At 40.7% G+C, this 17,960-nt stretch overlaps 1 protein-coding gene across 1 annotated transcript in view; it reads right to left on the bottom strand.

The window, feature by feature from the left end:
- The window catches only part of LOC108548241 (uncharacterized), a 70,542-nt gene that overhangs the window by 1,738 nt on the left and 50,844 nt on the right, over positions 1–17,960 (bottom strand). Inside the window, 2 exon segments of the mRNA XM_017901086.1 lie at positions 5,869–5,925; positions 7,025–7,244. Of these exon segments, the coding sequence (XP_017756575.1) occupies positions 5,869–5,925; positions 7,025–7,244 (277 nt within the window).

Here is a 17,960-nt window from a genome sequence, read left to right as displayed (position 1 = left end):
TTGAATTTTCTTGGTTCAGGTATGGGTAGTCAAATCTTCCTCTTCCTGAAAGTCATTTGGGTAGTGATTGACTGTTAATAGTCAGGACCAGGTTGAGAATAGGTTAAATATGCTCAGAGCAATGTGCAGATAGGTATAGTTGAATATGGGAGTTTGAATCTTCTTAATTCAGACATAAATTGGTTCAGGGAGACTGTGTCAAGCTTTAAGACTCTTTCTAACGTCTTCTGGAAATAATTCAGACAATAGTGTTCATAAATTAATTGTGAAATTATCAGAATAATGAAGCATCAACTATTGCATCCTAAAAGATATCTGAAGTATCAGATATTGCGTTCTAGAAGATATCTGAAGATAGAGCTAATTAATTGACTATAGAAGTTTGAATCCCTTTGATCCAAGCATAAAGTAGTTGATGAGCTTAGGCTATCTTTGAGGATCTTCCTTACATTTTCTAAAAGTACTGTAGACGACAAGACAGTGTCAACAGTGTCTATTTACCCAGTAGAGTCCACTGATACCCCAGGAACTGATGGATACGACACACCAACTAATCTGCATATTCCATGATGATAATTCGGTTTACACAGATAGGACCTTCAATCCCACGCAACCTAGCACACCAACTACGTCAGAAGCCCATGAGAACTGGAGCAAATCTACCCTACAACAGCTCGCAACGTCCCACACCTCCAATTTTCATCAAACCCATCCCATCTTCGCAGTCCAACTCGACTACTAGCGCCATCTGTAACAACTACTCGACAAATACGATAGAAACAGGACCGACTAAACGTACATGTATATCTCGAAGACAAGTTCGGCTAATACGTCAGAATTACCCTGCATCGCGCACGTTACAGAACAGGCAACGAATTCTCATAAATCAATGGGAAATTAGAGTGGAGGTAGAAACGACGGCTATTATAAAAGGCAGAAATGGCGGCGTGAGCGAGAGATCATGCGTGCCCGGTTTACACATAGTAGTTGCGTTAGGAAAGGTTAAGGATCGATCACACGAAGCGTTTCGACTTATAAGCGATCGAGGCCGGGTTTTTCAGCGAAATAAATTGGCCGCGCTATCGATTACCTCCGCACGCGATTCTAAGCCTCGAATATTTGCAATGGCCACCGTCCAGGCGGCGCTGCGGCGGCGGCGGCGGCTACGGAGGCCTCCATTTTGACTTTCAATTACGGTCGCGGGGAACGAGCATAAATAAAACAACGGACAACCGTGGTCCATCAAAAAACAATTAATCTGGAAGGCAATTATTTGCCGGATCAGTCTTGAGGTTTAACATTAATCAAACTCGAGGAGCGGATACGAGATGCACGCGCTTTCTTCCTGCCAGCGAGAGTGCGCGCGTTTTTCATCGGATTAATGGGGGCCAGCGATTTAGATTAAGCCAGAAAAGTTAATACCATTAGTGGGAATTGAACTGTGATGGCCGGTGTCCATGTAATCCCGATATCCCTATCCGTGGCTTCGAGGTTGGTTCATGGTTTGTTATGCTAAGATGCTTTCGCTTTACGAGGAAGCTTAATTTTATAACTTTTCAGTCACACCATCCACGCAACCAGCACTGCTCAGCTATATCGGTATCGTTTAATTCCATTTACTAAGGATAATATTGGTACATTGACAAGTTACGGGTTATAAATCTCCGCTGCGTACACAGCTTTTACATTTAGTAGAACAATTGGATAATTTATTATTTCTACGCTTTGCCTGTACCACTTCACTCGCTTTATTGCCAAGCTTCTTTCTCTTGGGCCAGCGAATTTATTCGACCTGTGATTTGTAAGGTATACACACAGGTAATATCATTCGGCTGGTATTAATCGATTCAAAGAGTGCACCGATATAACAATGAATAGTCCTGTCCACCTCTCGTTTAACAGTGAATTTATTGAAATGACAGGGCTCAGACCAGGTTTGGAGAACGTTAACGACTCTCATTAACTATGTCTAGGGGAAAACTAGGGATATCGGTGCAAACGCAGAGGAAGATTCGAGTCCACGCATCAGCCATGCGAGGGACAAAGGAATTTGGAAAAATCTGATAAAAATCGATAGAATCAACATAAATTCAGAAAATTTTGTCTTCTAATTCTTGTTCTCTATACTGTCCAACTCCTCTTCATATTTACTCGCGAATTTTTGTTACTGTCTACGTAGAGCTAAGTTGGTTAGCTCATAGAGTAAGACTGTCATAAAAATGGGACTCACTGACAAATCCTCGTCGACTGAACTACTGTACTTAGGTATAAAATACAGATACCGATCTCTTAGAGTACTAACCTCATTCCTAATCTGTTAAACACACTACAAGAGCACAATTGAAAAATTGTTGACATTAAATCCCAATAGTGTGCATAGAAATGGACACCAATATCTTTTACGTTTCTTAACAGTTAACGCATCGGTATATTTAGATAAAAATATTTAGATAACGAAAACAACTCGCAATAAACTATTTTAAACATAAAAATTGATTGACACTTTCCAGAAAATTCTTCTCTCTCTCTCTCTCTCACTCTTATTAGCTGTTATATACCCATATTGCTCTTTGACGATTCTCACATAACTGTTTTATTCTGGCACATTCTTCTAAACATTTTTCCAAACTTCATACTAGACTGCACTTGCACATGTTATATACATTTAGCCTCCTACAACACGGCATCCTATAACACGATTCATAAATTGCGGGATCCTTTGTACGACACTGTACTTCTACATGAGCAATGACGACGTAGAAATTTATTAAATTAAAGTTGCGTTAAATTAAAATAATATTTTTGTTTTTGTTTTGTTTCGTGTTGTACATACATATATATTTTTAATAAAAATTAAGTTATTTACGTAGAATTAAAAAAAAATTTGTTTTTGGTCTCATACAACACGGTTTCACACGACAAGGCATTCTCTAGGAACCTATCTACCTACCGTGTTATAGGAGGGTAACCTGTACTTGTATCATCGCAAATGGGTTTCACTTATTCAACCTCATTTTCATTCACATATGTGAAACTAATACTCACGCAAAGAGTATCGATATTACTTTGATACGGATGTACTCTAATGAAATGAAGACAGTGCGAAAGATAATATAACGACACACCCAGTTGCACGATATTTTACTTATTGCGATAGGTTATTACTTATACCCGATGATAGTTTCACGATGCTGAACCCACCACCCACAACTGGCAAGTGGATTTTGCGGAAAACCAGCGCAGCCATACTTCCACTATGGAAAGACAGGCATGATCTCGTTCGAGTTCCCCGGCTTTGGTTCTTCACGTGGGTAGCCGGATATAAATTATTCTTCGGCTCACCGGTGCGGCGCATTTAATTGTGACAACGAGATTGATCGCTGCCGCGACTGCTGGCCCCGTACGCGCCATTAATATCGCGGGACACGATTTACGCGGCGGGATAATAATAATGGAGAAACAAAAGTGCTGGCGCATTGAATACACCCCGTTGCCACGGTGTGGCATTATTAAGTATTATATTTAAATCATTTGTTGCAGGCGCATCGCCGCTAACGAGGGGCCACGACAGCGCCCTAACGAGCCGCGCACGCCCACGCGGTTTCATCGTTTCAGGGGAAGCGTTCAGCCGTTTCGATCTTGACGAATGACTCGAACGCCCCCTAACGCCCGGCTAGGGGGCACCACCGTCGCTTCCGCGAACCCGAGCGCGCACTAGGCGCGCGGCGCTGTGACAAAACTGTAAATTGAATATCGATCCACTGCCAGCCTTCTCTGTCATGTCGTCGCCCATTAAATCGAACCCCTGGCTCCCGCCATTCGTAAATGAGTTTCGTGGCCAAAGCGACCCGGGGCGACGCGATCCCCGTCGCGAATCCAGCCACGTAGCACGGGACCAGACGCTAGGCCGACTCGGGAAACCTTGCGTGGGTGGTGCAATTTTAAAATTGCTAAATCGACGAAGGGAGAAAGGGGTATTCCTGTCGCCGATTAGAATTCAATCGCGATTATCTTCTCACTGCTCACTGGGATAGAGGCTAGTACGTAAGAGTGGACAATAGCGAAGAAAAGATGGAAATTTTGATTATACGTGGGTATTTCGGAAGGACCTCTGGCTGGGGAATTGAAAACTGTCAAGGAAATTTCCTTTTGGCATTATTTTGGTTGCCAATATCACGATTCATGAGTAGAGCTCTGTTCATCGCTTCGGTGGGTCAGTCACACGTGGGCCCAATCTGTAGGGCTAGGTTGCACATAGTCTCTGCCTTTGTGTCAATTATTGCCATCACAACAGTATCTATGGTACCAAGAATAAAGGTTTTGATTAGACGTGGGTGTTTCGGAAATTATTGCCATCACAACAGTATCTATGGTACCAAGAATAAAGGTTTTGATTAGACGTGGGTGTTTCAGAAAGACCTCTGGCTGAGGAATTGAAAACTGTCAAGGAAATTTCTTTTTGGCATTATTTTGGTTGTCAATATCGCGATTTATGAGTAGAGGTCTGTTTATCGCTTCGGTGGGTCAGTCACACGTGGGCCCAATCTGTAGGGCCCGGTTGCACATAGTCTCTGCCTTTGTGTCAATTATTGCCATCAGAATAGTATCGGTGGTACCAAGAATAGAGGTTTTGATTAGACGTGGGTGTTTCGGAAGGACCTCTGGCCAAGGAATTGAAAACTGTCAAGGAAATTTCTTTTTGGCATTATTTTGGTTGTCAATATCGCTATTTATGAGTAGAGGTCTGTTCATCGCTTCGGTGGGTCAGTGACACGTGGGTCCAATCTATTGTGCCCGGTTGTAGGTTAACGGGTTGTACGTAGTCTCTGGCTTTGTGTCAATTATTGCATCTAACCTTCGGTATTAACATCAGAACAGAGTAACTGTGGTACCATGTTCCATTAGAGAGCAATCTGTTCGGTAATGCTAAATTCTTCTCAGTGATTTCTATTGAAACAGAAATGTAATTGTGTTTGTATATCTGCATAATGTTCTCTCGATGATTACCACTTCTAAACAGCATATTAAGCCGCACATTAGCCGTTGATTCCCAGGATTAGCAGCGTCGGGGTGAATAAGGTAGCACTTTTCTCACGTTTGAAAAACGCTGCAATTAAAATGTAGTTTCTACATATTCGCGGAACACCTACAGCCGCGTTTAAACGGCGAAATTCCGTGGAGCAGGTATTTCCTAGAAAGCCATCTCGCCTTCCTGAAAGCCAGGCGTCACGCTCCTCTCGCGGTACGTAGCGCCATAAAAATGGCGATAGGCTCGGCAGGCGCGTTTCGCAAAAATACCGGGCAATCAATCAGCCGATAATTCCAGCGCAGGTGACAGCGTCCCGACGGGAATTTTAATAACGACATCGTAACGAGACTCGCTCGCATCTTCTTCCCGGCCGCCATGGGCAGCCTATTATCGATCACGGGATCGCGCTGAATGCAACGTTTCAATCTATCCACTCGCGGTCCCTCTTCGACAACTTAATTTCCCCTTCGGCCGTGCCCCAACCTGCGCGACATCCACGCTCCCGCGTCTGCGCATATTTTACTTTAAATATTCCCGCGCTCCGACAATATTTAACCGCTCGCGCTGGCAACACGTGTCACGCACGTCGTAATACTTTTGTCGCAGAATCGCCAACGACGTGGTATACACGTTTATTGGGTTGGCAACTAAGTGATTGCGGATTTTGTCAATAGATGGCTTTTGCACATTCTTTTGTTTTGTCAACGTGTTCAAGGCACCTAACTTATATTGTTTTCTTGTTGTTTGGACTTCCGCCTTTAATTTAGTTGAAAAATTGTATCGATTAGTTATTTAGTTTCGTTTTTATCCGAATTTAAAAATGGAAGAACGAGACGCACATTTCGGACATATTTTATTGTTTTATTTCCGATAAGGCAGGAACGCATCGCAAGCACGCAAGAAGTTACGTGCCGTAAATGGGAATGAAGCCTTGAAAGAAAGACAGTGTCAAAATTGGTTTGTCAAATTTCATTCTGGTGATTTTTCACTGAAAAATGCGCAACAATCTGGCCGTCCAGTTGAAGCCGATGAGACCCGTATCAAGGCCATTATCGATTCAGATCGTCATAGCGCAACACGTGAGATTGCAGAGAAGCTCGATGTATCGCATACACGCATTAAACAAAAATGAAAACGGCTCGGCTATGCGAAGAAACTCGATCAGCTTAAGGAAATTCAATTGACGGAACGCATTAGCATCTGCAATTCGCTTCTGAAACGCAACGAAATTGATCGATTTCTGAAACGACAGATGACTGGCGACGAAAAGTGGATAGTTTATAACAACGTTAATCGGAAAGGATCGTGGGTGATGCAAGATGAACCAGTCCAGACGACGCCAAAATCTGAGATTCGCTAAAAAATTTTGTATTTTCCTTCGTGTTTAAAATCCGCAATCACTTAGTTGCCAACCTAATAGATCGTGACGATTACCGATCTCTGATGATATCGGTAGTAGCCTCGTATAGCCTTGTTCTATCGCGGTGCCTTTCATGCATCGACGTGGTTTGTTCCCAGTCTGTGCTGGATGTTGATCTGTTTCTGATTAGGAATCAGAGGAACACTTGTACTCGCCTTTATCCTTTGCGTAACTTAGCCAAGACATCTTGACAGCGGATGGAGGAAAAATTGGCCAATTTTGTTGTTATCGAAGTGGAACTAAAAGTTGGATTATTTTAAGCAAACACCTGTTGGGAGAAGAGTGGTGGACGTAAATGAGGGAAAGTAAGTGAGAAGTAAAGTCGTAAAATAGACATACGATATACGATATGCTGATAGGACTATCGGAGAATGCTATCTGATTCGCGTAAGTATATGCCAGCTATTAAAATTGAAATTCCTTTTCCTACACTATTTCGATCATCTTAATGTCAGTCATTACGCCGACAAGCTGCGCGAGAATATGACAAGCAGGGGATTGAGTCAATGGTATCTTCAAATCTAAATATGACCTTAAATTTCTAAAGTGCTCGAAGCCTGGAAATATTGAGTAATATCCTGAAAGTTCTGTGATACATCTTACCGTGCATATCGTCGGAGTTTGTCCATGAATTTTGCTGCTATCGAGAAAGTCAGGAGCCTTGGGTACCTCTGACTGGGAATGAGTCCTCGAACACAAAGGCGACGAAGTAGGAACACTGCTGGCGTTCGGAACGTGGCTGGTAGGCAGTGGAATGCCCAGAGGAAAATCTGGCCGGTAGAACCACGTTGGCCACTGCAACATTGATATCACGAATATTCCATTCAAAAGTCTGCCATTAATTAACAAATACACGATACGAATAATATTAATATATACATTTTCAATGCAATAATTCTATAATAATATTATCATTCGTGAATCACAGATAATAAATAAATTGGGTTGTTAGTGTAACAGAATACCTGTCAATGATCATTATAGTGACAATGATTATATATGAAATATTATGTACTTTATGCTAATAGGTGTCCAAAAATTTACGCAAGAAGTATAATTCTATACTTCTCATTCGTGAATTAAAGGTAATAAATAAATTTGTCGTTAATGTGACAGATTATTTGTCAATGATCAGTATAGTAATGATTATATAAAAAAATTGATGCAAGAAGTAATTGTGATTGAAAATACAGGTTTTTAATTAAAAATTTTAAATATTATAATATTTATAATTCTGTAATAATATTTTCATTCGTGAATTAAAGGTAATAAATAAATTTGTCGTTAATGTGACAGAATATCTGTCAATGATCATTATAGTAATGATTATATAAGAAAATCTGGGTTAAATATGATACTAATAGGTGTCCAAAAATTTACTCAAGAAGAATAATTGTATAATAATATTCTCAATCGTGAATTAAAGGTAATAAATAAATTGGTCATTAGTGTAACAAAATATCCGTCAATGATCATTATAATGACAATGATTATATAAGAATATCTGGGTTAAATACAAATAGGTGTTTCAAAATTTATGCAAGAAGTAATTGTGATTGAAAATACAGGTTTTTAATTAAAAATTTTAAATATTGTAATATTTATAATTCTGTAATAATATTTTCATTCGTGAATTAAAGATAATAAATAAATTAGTCGTTAGTGTGACAGAATATCTGTCAATGATCATTATGATAATGATTATATAAGAAAATCTGGGTTAAATATGATAATAGGTGTCCAAAAATTTCCGCAAGAAGTAATTGTGATAGAGAATGCAGGTTTTTAATTAAAAACTTTAAATATTATTCAACAATCTTTTTCCATTTTTAATAACCCTGAACTGTCAGCTGTCACACTGTGTTTTATCTGCGTAGCCGACACTTGACCACGCGAATGGCGCAAAATTTAAATCTTGCGTGAACTTAGGGACACCCTATGGTTATCCACCACATTGCAACTATTGTAAATAAAACACGTTAAACGGAAAAACACGATTTGCTTAAAAAATGTTCAATCTGGTTTGTCGAGACAAAAATCGCGTCAAAATATTGTGGGATTCACGTGTGTAGTTAGCCCATAAATCAGAGATCTTGACAAAGCATATCTTGATAAAGGACAAGCTACAAACAGTATCGCCATCTAGACCCGAAGCACCGAACAAATCCGTGAAGCTGCTCATAAATCCTCAATACAATCAACATCCTCGAGACGAAAAAAGTACTGATTTATTTCCGAGGAGCACAATCTATCGACCAGCCACTTCGAGCCCCATAATTACACCCCTAAAACTAAAGAAGACGAAGCACGCTATGGAAAAAAGGACATAATTCAGACAAGCATCCTCGCCGGTCTCAGGGGACAATTTATCGCGGAGATAAGCATCGACTGCGTATAAAAATCCCCCATATCGAGCCCTTCCGAACAATTGACAAACCCTCGAAGGCCCCAGCTTTTCCGTGGGCCCGGGCCCGTTTGCCTGTCATCGGACGGGGGAAGAAGCTTTGCTCGTGGAAAAAGAACGCGTCGCGCGTGTTCGGGCCTCCAGATAAAGCTGCGTGCCCCACGAAGAGCAGGCATTAGTGTCACCGGGTGAATATGAACCTCTCCAAGATGGATGACACGTGCCCCTGACCCTGTAAGAAGCGCACTCGCTTCGAGGTCACCGTATGCGTGTGGTCCATTGTAAGTGTTCTTATAAAAGGAGCCCGGGACGAGGCGGGGGGGCGAGGATGAAAAGGAGCCACGGTGTTCCGTTCACCGTAGTACGTAAAGACCTTTTGATCGCCCTGCCGCGGACGACACGAATTCCACGCGATTATTCCCATTGACGCGCCTCGACAAAATGGCCGCGTCGCGCGATCGCCGCGAGATACAACGTCGCGCCAAGTGGCCGGCTTTTGTTAAGCATCGCTCCATCCCACTCGCATTTTCTACTTTTCACCTAGCAAAAGAACCAACCGACGGATTTTTCACAACGGAAATTCACTCCGCGAGCATAAATTGTTACCTGATTAGGGCCCTCGGGGGTCTCCGTGTTATTTCTTGCAGGATACACGTTCCGATGTAAATCTCGCGTCACGAGATATTGGAGAGAGCGATACCAGAAGAAGGAAAAGAGAAAAATAGTTAAGTGTATTACAATTACTCTTGTAGATTCGAAGGTTAGGAAAAGGAACAGTGCTTCGCGTATTCATTGAGACATATATGCGCCATATATGTGCATTTTGTGGAAGCCATCAGTGCAGCCGAGCAACTCGTATATGCGTGCAACGAAAACAACCGATAGGGCATAAATGTGTCTCGTGTAAACGCGTTGCTATGGCCGAAAAACAGAAATATGCGCCCGCTGTTGCGGGCCTAGGACCCTCGCGTCTCCAGTTAAGTGGTGGACTATTTTATGTCCTTATTGTCAGCGTCGTTATGAACGAAAATCGCGTTTAAGCAGAAATGGTAGTTTTGAATGACTATTGCGTCCCATGGTACGGTTCACTCCAAACCGTTCCGTCCCTAAAGAATTAAAGCAGTCCCTGTGTATATTAACACTAGAACTACCAATCTAGTGAAAATGACTGGTCCCACAATTTTCCTTTCTGCAATCACCGAACACATACACCTGCTTTAAGAATAAAATTGGTATCAACTCGTATTAAGAAGGAACTGTAATCCATATACTCATATTCATCGTATCGCTGAAATTACTATAATCTGTGCACGTTGTAGTTAGGTACCCATTGAAGATCGGTAGTTCTAGTGTTAATCCTATCATAACAATATGTCCCACACGAGACCAACACGGGGACTCAATTAACACGTTCCTTGCCACGTGTACCATTTGTGGTACACGTTAAACTTGATCTGCAGACCACGTGTAACCATAAATGGTACATGCAGACATATTTATTTAATGTGCTGAAGACATGTTTCATGATAAATTTAATTCTGAAAAAAATATATTTGTACTAAAAGAATGAGGTATTATACAAAATGCGGTATAGAACAAAGCACATAAATATATACAATAATTATTAATTATATGTAATAGTTGCTATTGCTGCAAAACGTCATGGACTCTTCTAGTGCTTGTTATTAGTGGAAAATCTTCGAACTGACTGACTTTGACAGTAACCATAGTGCACCATAAAAGGTACACGATGTGATAACGACTCTAAACAGGCTAATTACATACGGATTAATGATGTAATGACATATTGTGCGATAGTATGTCAATTTTTAGCCAAAACAACAAATGGCCTGAAGATCATGTCGGGCAAAAATGGCTTGGCGCGGAAAGTGTTAGCCCGGAGTGCCGTCCGGTGGCAGCACATTGGTGTCCATGAGAAAACCATCGGGCAAATGCCGATAATACCACGTTGGTAACATGGGCAAATAGTGAGCCAATCCTACGGACGCCAAATGAAAGAATCCCGATTAGACGTGCGGACGGCGTAGCGTTAAAATACCCCGATCTTTCAGAATGTATCATCGACTACTCTCCAAGAGCTGCATCGATGCAGATCCTTCGTGGCTGGATATTAGAAATGCGTCGGGGCCACGAGGATCTTACGTCACGCAGTGCGGTAATATCGCATGTCTCGGTTATTTTCGGGCAGGAAGATAGCGGGGGTGGACCCGATTGGTCACGACACACCGGAAAGTCGGGAACTGGGAGGTGTAGGCGGAGGCCCGTTTCGTGGTGGTCTGGCGAATGTCTCTTGTCGCTGGCTCGCGGGAGTTAACGGCAAAACCGAAATAACAAACTCCTAAAGTTGGTGAGTTAGCGCTACTTCGTCCGAGGTTTCGACGCTTCTGTTATTTTCTGTTTACCACGGCCATTCTGTGCGCCGCGCGAATCGTTTACCGTAGACGCGGCTCTGTAACGGAAATCGTCGGGTCGACCTTGCCGGAAACGGATCACGGATCAGCTCTGTTTCCCGGTGACGGTGCATCCCTGTTCCAATTTCTCCCAGTTTCTTCCGAGAACTTGGGCTATTTCCTCTCGCCTAAATCGGTGAATGAAATGACGATATTGTCAGATAAATGATCACGAGAATCCACATAAACGACTATAAATTCGCGTAACTGGGTAGATGGAGTATCTAAAGAACGAATTAAATGTGGAATGATCTATAACGTATGAAACCAATTACTATACTAGTATCACTAACAGATGGGAGGAAACCTGGACTCGAAAGCGAACGGTTATCGGTTATTTAATCACAAAATCTAGGTAGGTACACATTCATGGGATTGGGTCAAGCTATTCCACTGCGTAATACCTGAAAAGTAATTACAATTTCACTTCCTGGTGATATACAGACACAAATATGAGCAAATCAACCCTTTCGCGATGAGAGAACCGTATAAGAACAGTATCTCGCTTCTTTATGATCTATAATAATTAATAATTATCTTATAGAATCTATAATAATTATACTTAACAAGAAGGACACCTATCATCTTTGAAATATAATATACGAATACTTTATGTCATGCCTTGGGTCAAGATTGTAACTAATTTGGATAAGCAGTACACTAGTGTGCACTAACAATAAGTTTCTGCCTACCGAATATAACAGGTGACACTGGGCAGCCATTTTGTGTGCTATCTATAATCGTCATTAGCCCGGAAAGGTGGTCCAATAATTTTTTAAATATATTTCTTCATCCATCACCCTGCTCTTGCATAAAAATACCTAAGACTCCTATGTAGATGCATCTCTAGCTAGATAGAGGCACTGAAAATGGATTATGGAAGTAATACGTGTGGTAAAGATCGGACTAGTCATTTCCTAAGTCGAGAGGAACTTCTTGATTCTGGTTATATTCTATATTTCTTGGCGGTATGGAATATACGGAGGCTCGAAGCCTTTTATGATGCATGCTGCAGACTGTGCACTGTGAAAAAGTGGGTGTCGTCGAACGCGTGAATAAAAGCTAGGCTTTTATAGGTTCTATGACAACTTATCACTGAAGCTAGCTTCGAGAATTGATCAGCCAGATAGTTCCTCGATGGAAAGTGACGCCATCGAAATACAGATTCCTCTCAGAAGAATGGCCAACCTGAGCCATTGTTGAACCGTGTAGCACCTAGTGTAGCTAATTTTATACGACGCAATAAAGACGGGATCATTAAATCGCATGCTGCTAATTTTAGGCATGGCAACAATGACATCATAATACAATAGGATTTTTATTAACCATCAACCACCGCCATTTAACACACCGTTAGCGGGAGGGACATAAAGACACAATACTTGCATGGTCGATAGTTGGCCACGCCACGTGTAACATCGTGCGGCCTATTTTCGTGCGAGTCAGGGGAATTTTTCAAATTCCACGGCCGCGAGTCATGGCGAGGGATCGGTAGCCAAAGTAGAGGCATCGCGTGGATCTTATCGAGAGCTGGAAAAATATTTACCATCCGATTAATCAGCGTCCCCTCTGCGACGCTCGTTACGACAGCGCCGCGGTCATAATCGTGATCTACGAACGCGAGAGATACCGAAAATAGTGCGCCCGCGACGTAATTCTTTCCGTGCCGCGGACATAACTCCCCTTAAGCCGTCTCGGAGCGTGTGGTTTCCTGCGAACTGAACGGGGGAACAAGAACGTTTGCCCGGTGGTAAAAGAACGGAACAGCTGAGATCGATTTAAAAACGGGAAATTAATGGATCAAATTGTTCGATGATTTATCCGCGGCTCGACCGGCAATTTGACCCGTGGAGCCCCTCGCTTCCTGCGTGATCAATATTCGTCGCTTAAGAACCATTAAACGGGCCCACGGCATAATTACACGGCAGGACAGATTGCACGTTGCGAGCGAATGGTTATCGATCGCGATCGGCCAAATTGATTCGTGCGGCCGGACGGATATCATTTCGATCGGGGAAACGGGGACGTCGATGTCGGTTCGGCAAGTTTCGCGTGTTCTTTAATTGCCGCCGATTCGAATAAAATAATCTCGCGACCCGGATGAAGATGATTGTACACCGATTTATCTCTTTAATATCCTTCGAAACGCTATTCTATTCGCAATAAGGATTCTGTAATGAGGTTATGTTAAAAATGTTGGAACCAGTTTTTCAATATACAATACGGGTTCTAACAACAAGGCTACGTTGGAAAAGTACAAGTCAAAGGAGAGGAAAAAATTAAGACTGAAACTGACCTTTCGCAAATTTTGTAGGTGTTTATATAATGTTAGTTTTTGGTGGAGTGAAGATGACCATTGGCCCATAGTGAGAGTAGGAATTAGTCAATTGTTTTTGGACTTTGAAATTGGTCTGAGTTTATCAGCCAGGCCCTTCTGGTGATTAAGGGCCAACGAATCGTTAGTCATCCAACAAAAATATAATAAAATACAATAAAAATACGATATATCGGTGGAGGAGGAACTACCCCTGTACGATATTCGGTGGTGCTGTTGGGTGATTGTTTAGTTATCTATACCTATATCTATGTATTTATCTATGTATTAGTATAATAGTTTATCTATGTATTGAACAGACTAACTTTCCCTTTTATCCCTTGTCTAACCTTATCGTCCTATTGCTCACACCAACCCTGACCTATCCTGTATCATCCTCTCCTAACCTTCGGTCTGTAGACAACCCCTGCTTACTTTTAATTTGCTTATAAATATTGCCAATCATTCCTAAATTACTATTCTTGTGCTAGTAGACGGTTTGGAGTGTCACTGTAAAAAGTCTTGTATAGTGCCTTCGAGAAAAGGAGGCACAGGCCCCATTTACTCTCTAGTGCATATATAAATATTGGCAATTATGTCAAAATCACCATTCTTGTGCTAGTTGTCGGTTTAGAGTGTCACAGTAAAAAATCTTGTATAGTGCGTTCGAGAAAAGGAGGCACAGGCCCCACTTACCCCCAATTTCATATATAAATATTGCCAATTATGTCAGAATCACCATTCTTGTGCTAGTTGTCGGTTTAGAGTGTCACAGTAAAAAATCTTGTATAGTGCGTTCGAAAAAAGGAGGCACAGGCCCCACTTACCCCCAATTTCATATATGAATATTGCCAATTATGTCAGAATCACCATTCTTGTGCTAGTTGTCGGTTTAGAGTGTCACAGTAAAAAATCTTGTATAGTGCGTTCGAAAGAAGAAGGCATAGGCCCCACTTACTCTCTAGTGCACACATAAATATTGCCACTCATCCCAAAATCACTATTCTTGTGCTATTAATCTGTTTGAAGTGTCACTGTATAAAATCTGGTATAGTACGTTCGACAAAAGAAGACACAACATGTCTACATCCTCACGACTGATTAACTTGGTTGACACTCCCATGATCACAAACAGTGACCGCTATTGGCAGAAGACAGTGACGAAGATCATTGGTCACTCCGAAGATCGCCGAATTTAAAATATTTTGGGGTTAGAAAATTTTTAATCCACATTCACTATGTATTGCACTCACCCTAAATATCGAATTATTGAGATTATGAGTTTATAATTGTAAAATAACGATATATGTATGCTCTTTTTTGAATTTGTTTACTACCCAAGCAAGGTAAGTATGTCTATCTTTATGTGCTTCTCTAGGGCGACTGAGGGAGTCATGACGGAGCATGAGGAGGGCACGTGTTCGCCAAAACCCCCAATCTAATGCTTATATAAATATTACATTCACGGACCCTATAATCATAAACCCCCTATCTAATTTTTATATAAATATTCGTTCTCTATCTATATAAATAATCTCCATAAATTATTTATTCGCACCTCATATCCTAGATTCTGATTTTTGTACGTAACTAAACTTATCTTTTCAGCACGTATCGAGTAATTTATATTTGATAGAAGTATTCTTTGCCGAGCCCATGTTGGAAAGGGGAACAGATCGTTTTAATGACGTTTTTCCTGTCATTTACGCGCGTTATTATTTATCGAAGCAGTGCCTAACCCATTTTCCAACATTCGCATATAGAACCGAGTCATTCAACTGCTACATTGCGACATTCTCATTGTCTCTAATTCGAACTGGCAAAAAAGCTACCCATCTGACACTGAGTCGAGAAAGGAATCCGCTCGTTGGACTCAATTTCACAGGACATCAGGCCTACCACACACGTTCTCCTGCCTTTACGCTTCTATCCGTGGCAAAAAGCAACCGATCGCGACACGTCACTCGCAACATGAAACGTGTGCCTCTCCTCTCTCTCTCTCTCTCTCTCTAATCGCTGCCAATTCCTCGTACCTGAACGAAGAAACGCGTGCCACCGGGCAAAAAGGTTAGATTCCGTTGCCTCGTTTCGTCTCCTTCTACGTGAAACATTTGCTCTGTCACATTAACCGACAGCATCCCGGATCTGCCAATGTAAACCGATTTCTTCATCTCGTCACGATTTCCCCGATTTCCCACCTGTAATTCGGGTTACACGGGAAACAAAGCGGTCTAGGGAATATCTAGTTACATTTCAGGAGGCAGCGAGAAATATTTTTAACGACAGGCAGGTTTATCGTGGGATCGTTATTACGACGATGACAAGCAGTCGAGAGGGATTGATGACTGGAACGATTTTCCACGAGCAAAGAACGTGATTCAGGCAACAGCTGCTCGATGCCACGAAAATTTCTGACCGCGGTCGCATCGCGTAATGACAAAGTAAGGATGGCCCAGCGAGATAAACACGAGCCAAACTACTTCATCAACGAACGACCTCGAAAGAAGCAGACTGCATGCGTGCATAGTTGCATCGTGCAGCGATGAGAGTAAAACACGTGGAAGTGGGCTGCAATTGCGAAATCATATGTTAGGTTAGCGAAACTGCTTTGCGTATATTTGAAAGCCTCTGAATTGTGGTGGAAGTTATGGCAACTGTGTGTTGAGATCACAACCGAGTTAATAAATATAAAGAAATTTGAAATTCGAAGGAATTTTTGGAAATGAGAGAAATATAATTTTCGAAAAGCGAAATCATATGTTAGGTTAGTGCAACTGCTTCGCATATATTTGAAAGCTTCTGAATTGTGGTGGAAGTTATGGCAACTGTGTGTTGAGATCACAACCGAGTTAATAAATATAAAGAAATTTGAAATTCGAAGGAATTTTTGGAAATGAGAGAAATATAATTTTCGAAAAGCGAAATCATATGTTAGGTTAGTGCAACTGCTTCGCATATATTTGAAAGCTTCTGAATTGTGGTGGAAGTTATGGCAACTGTGTGTTGAGATCACAACCGAGTTAATAAATATAAAGAAATTTGAGATTCGGAGGAATTTTTGGAAATGAGAGAAATATAATTTTCAAAAATTTGAGATAGGTATACGATAGGATGGATAGCTGGGGAAGTTGCGATAATTGATTTTTCTTGGGAACTTTCGAGGAACTGAATGTACTATGTCCATCACTCAAGTCTGCACGCAGTGTACGTGCATGTAATAAAGTATTCCTTACAGCAGAGGTTGCACGCTTAATCACCAACGTCGTTAAAACCATACTCCGCAGATGGTTAAATAAGAAGTTTATGCTTATCTGAAATTCCAATAAAGTGATCCTTCGTTTTTGTGTCGAAGCATGCGAATCGGAATGTAATGACTTCTTCCTAACCTCTGCAAAGTACGTAGACAATTTCTCGCAATATAATTCCACGTGATGTATTAAAAATGCTTCGTAACACGTTACTATCAACAATAAAATACATCGTACTGTAATAAATAATTGGTACCATTAAATTATAATTAATCGTATTATTCTTATTATAATATATTCGAAAGTAACTAGATTCTAGTCTTCCTAGTTCCACCATCCCATGTTCTTCTCATATTGGTACTTTGGTGCGGATTCTTTATTAATAGAAAAAGAAACTCAACAATGAAATAAATAGTATAATAACAGATAATTATTAGATAAGTTTGTCGAAGCATGCGAATCGGAATGTAATGACTTCTTCCTAATCTCTGCAAAGTACGTAGACAATTTCTCGCAATATAATTCCACGTGATGTATTAAAAATGCTTCGTAACACGTTACTATCAACAATAAAATACATCGTACTATAATAAATAATTGGTACCATTAAATTATAATTAATCGTATTATTCTTATTATAATATATTCGAAAGTAACTAGATTCTAGTCTTCTTAGTTCCACCATCCCATGTTCTTTTCATATTGGTACTTTGGTGCAGATTCTTTATTAATTGAAAAAGAAGCTCAACAATGAAATAAATAGTATAGTAACAGATAATTGATATTATTAAATTACAATTAAATGTATTATTCGTATTATATTCTAAAGTAACTAGATTCTAGTTTTCCTAGTTCTACCGTTCCATACCGTTTTCATATTGGTACTTTAGTGCAGATTCTTCATTAATTGAAAAAAAAGCTTAACAATAAAATAAATCGTATTGTAACAGATAATTTTTATCATTAAATTATAATTGATTTTATTACTCTTATTATAATTGAAGGTAACTAGATTCTAGTCTTCCTAGTTCCACCATTCCATATTCTTTTCATATTGGTACTTTGGTGCAGAGT

This window comes from Eufriesea mexicana, unplaced genomic scaffold (genome assembly GCF_001483705.2).
Source record: "Eufriesea mexicana isolate 0111107269 unplaced genomic scaffold, ASM148370v2 scaffold1490, whole genome shotgun sequence".
Classification (NCBI taxonomy): domain Eukaryota; kingdom Metazoa; phylum Arthropoda; class Insecta; order Hymenoptera; family Apidae; genus Eufriesea; species Eufriesea mexicana.
Note: the sequence above shows the minus strand (reverse complement) of the source record. Positions and strands in the feature narration are given on the sequence as shown.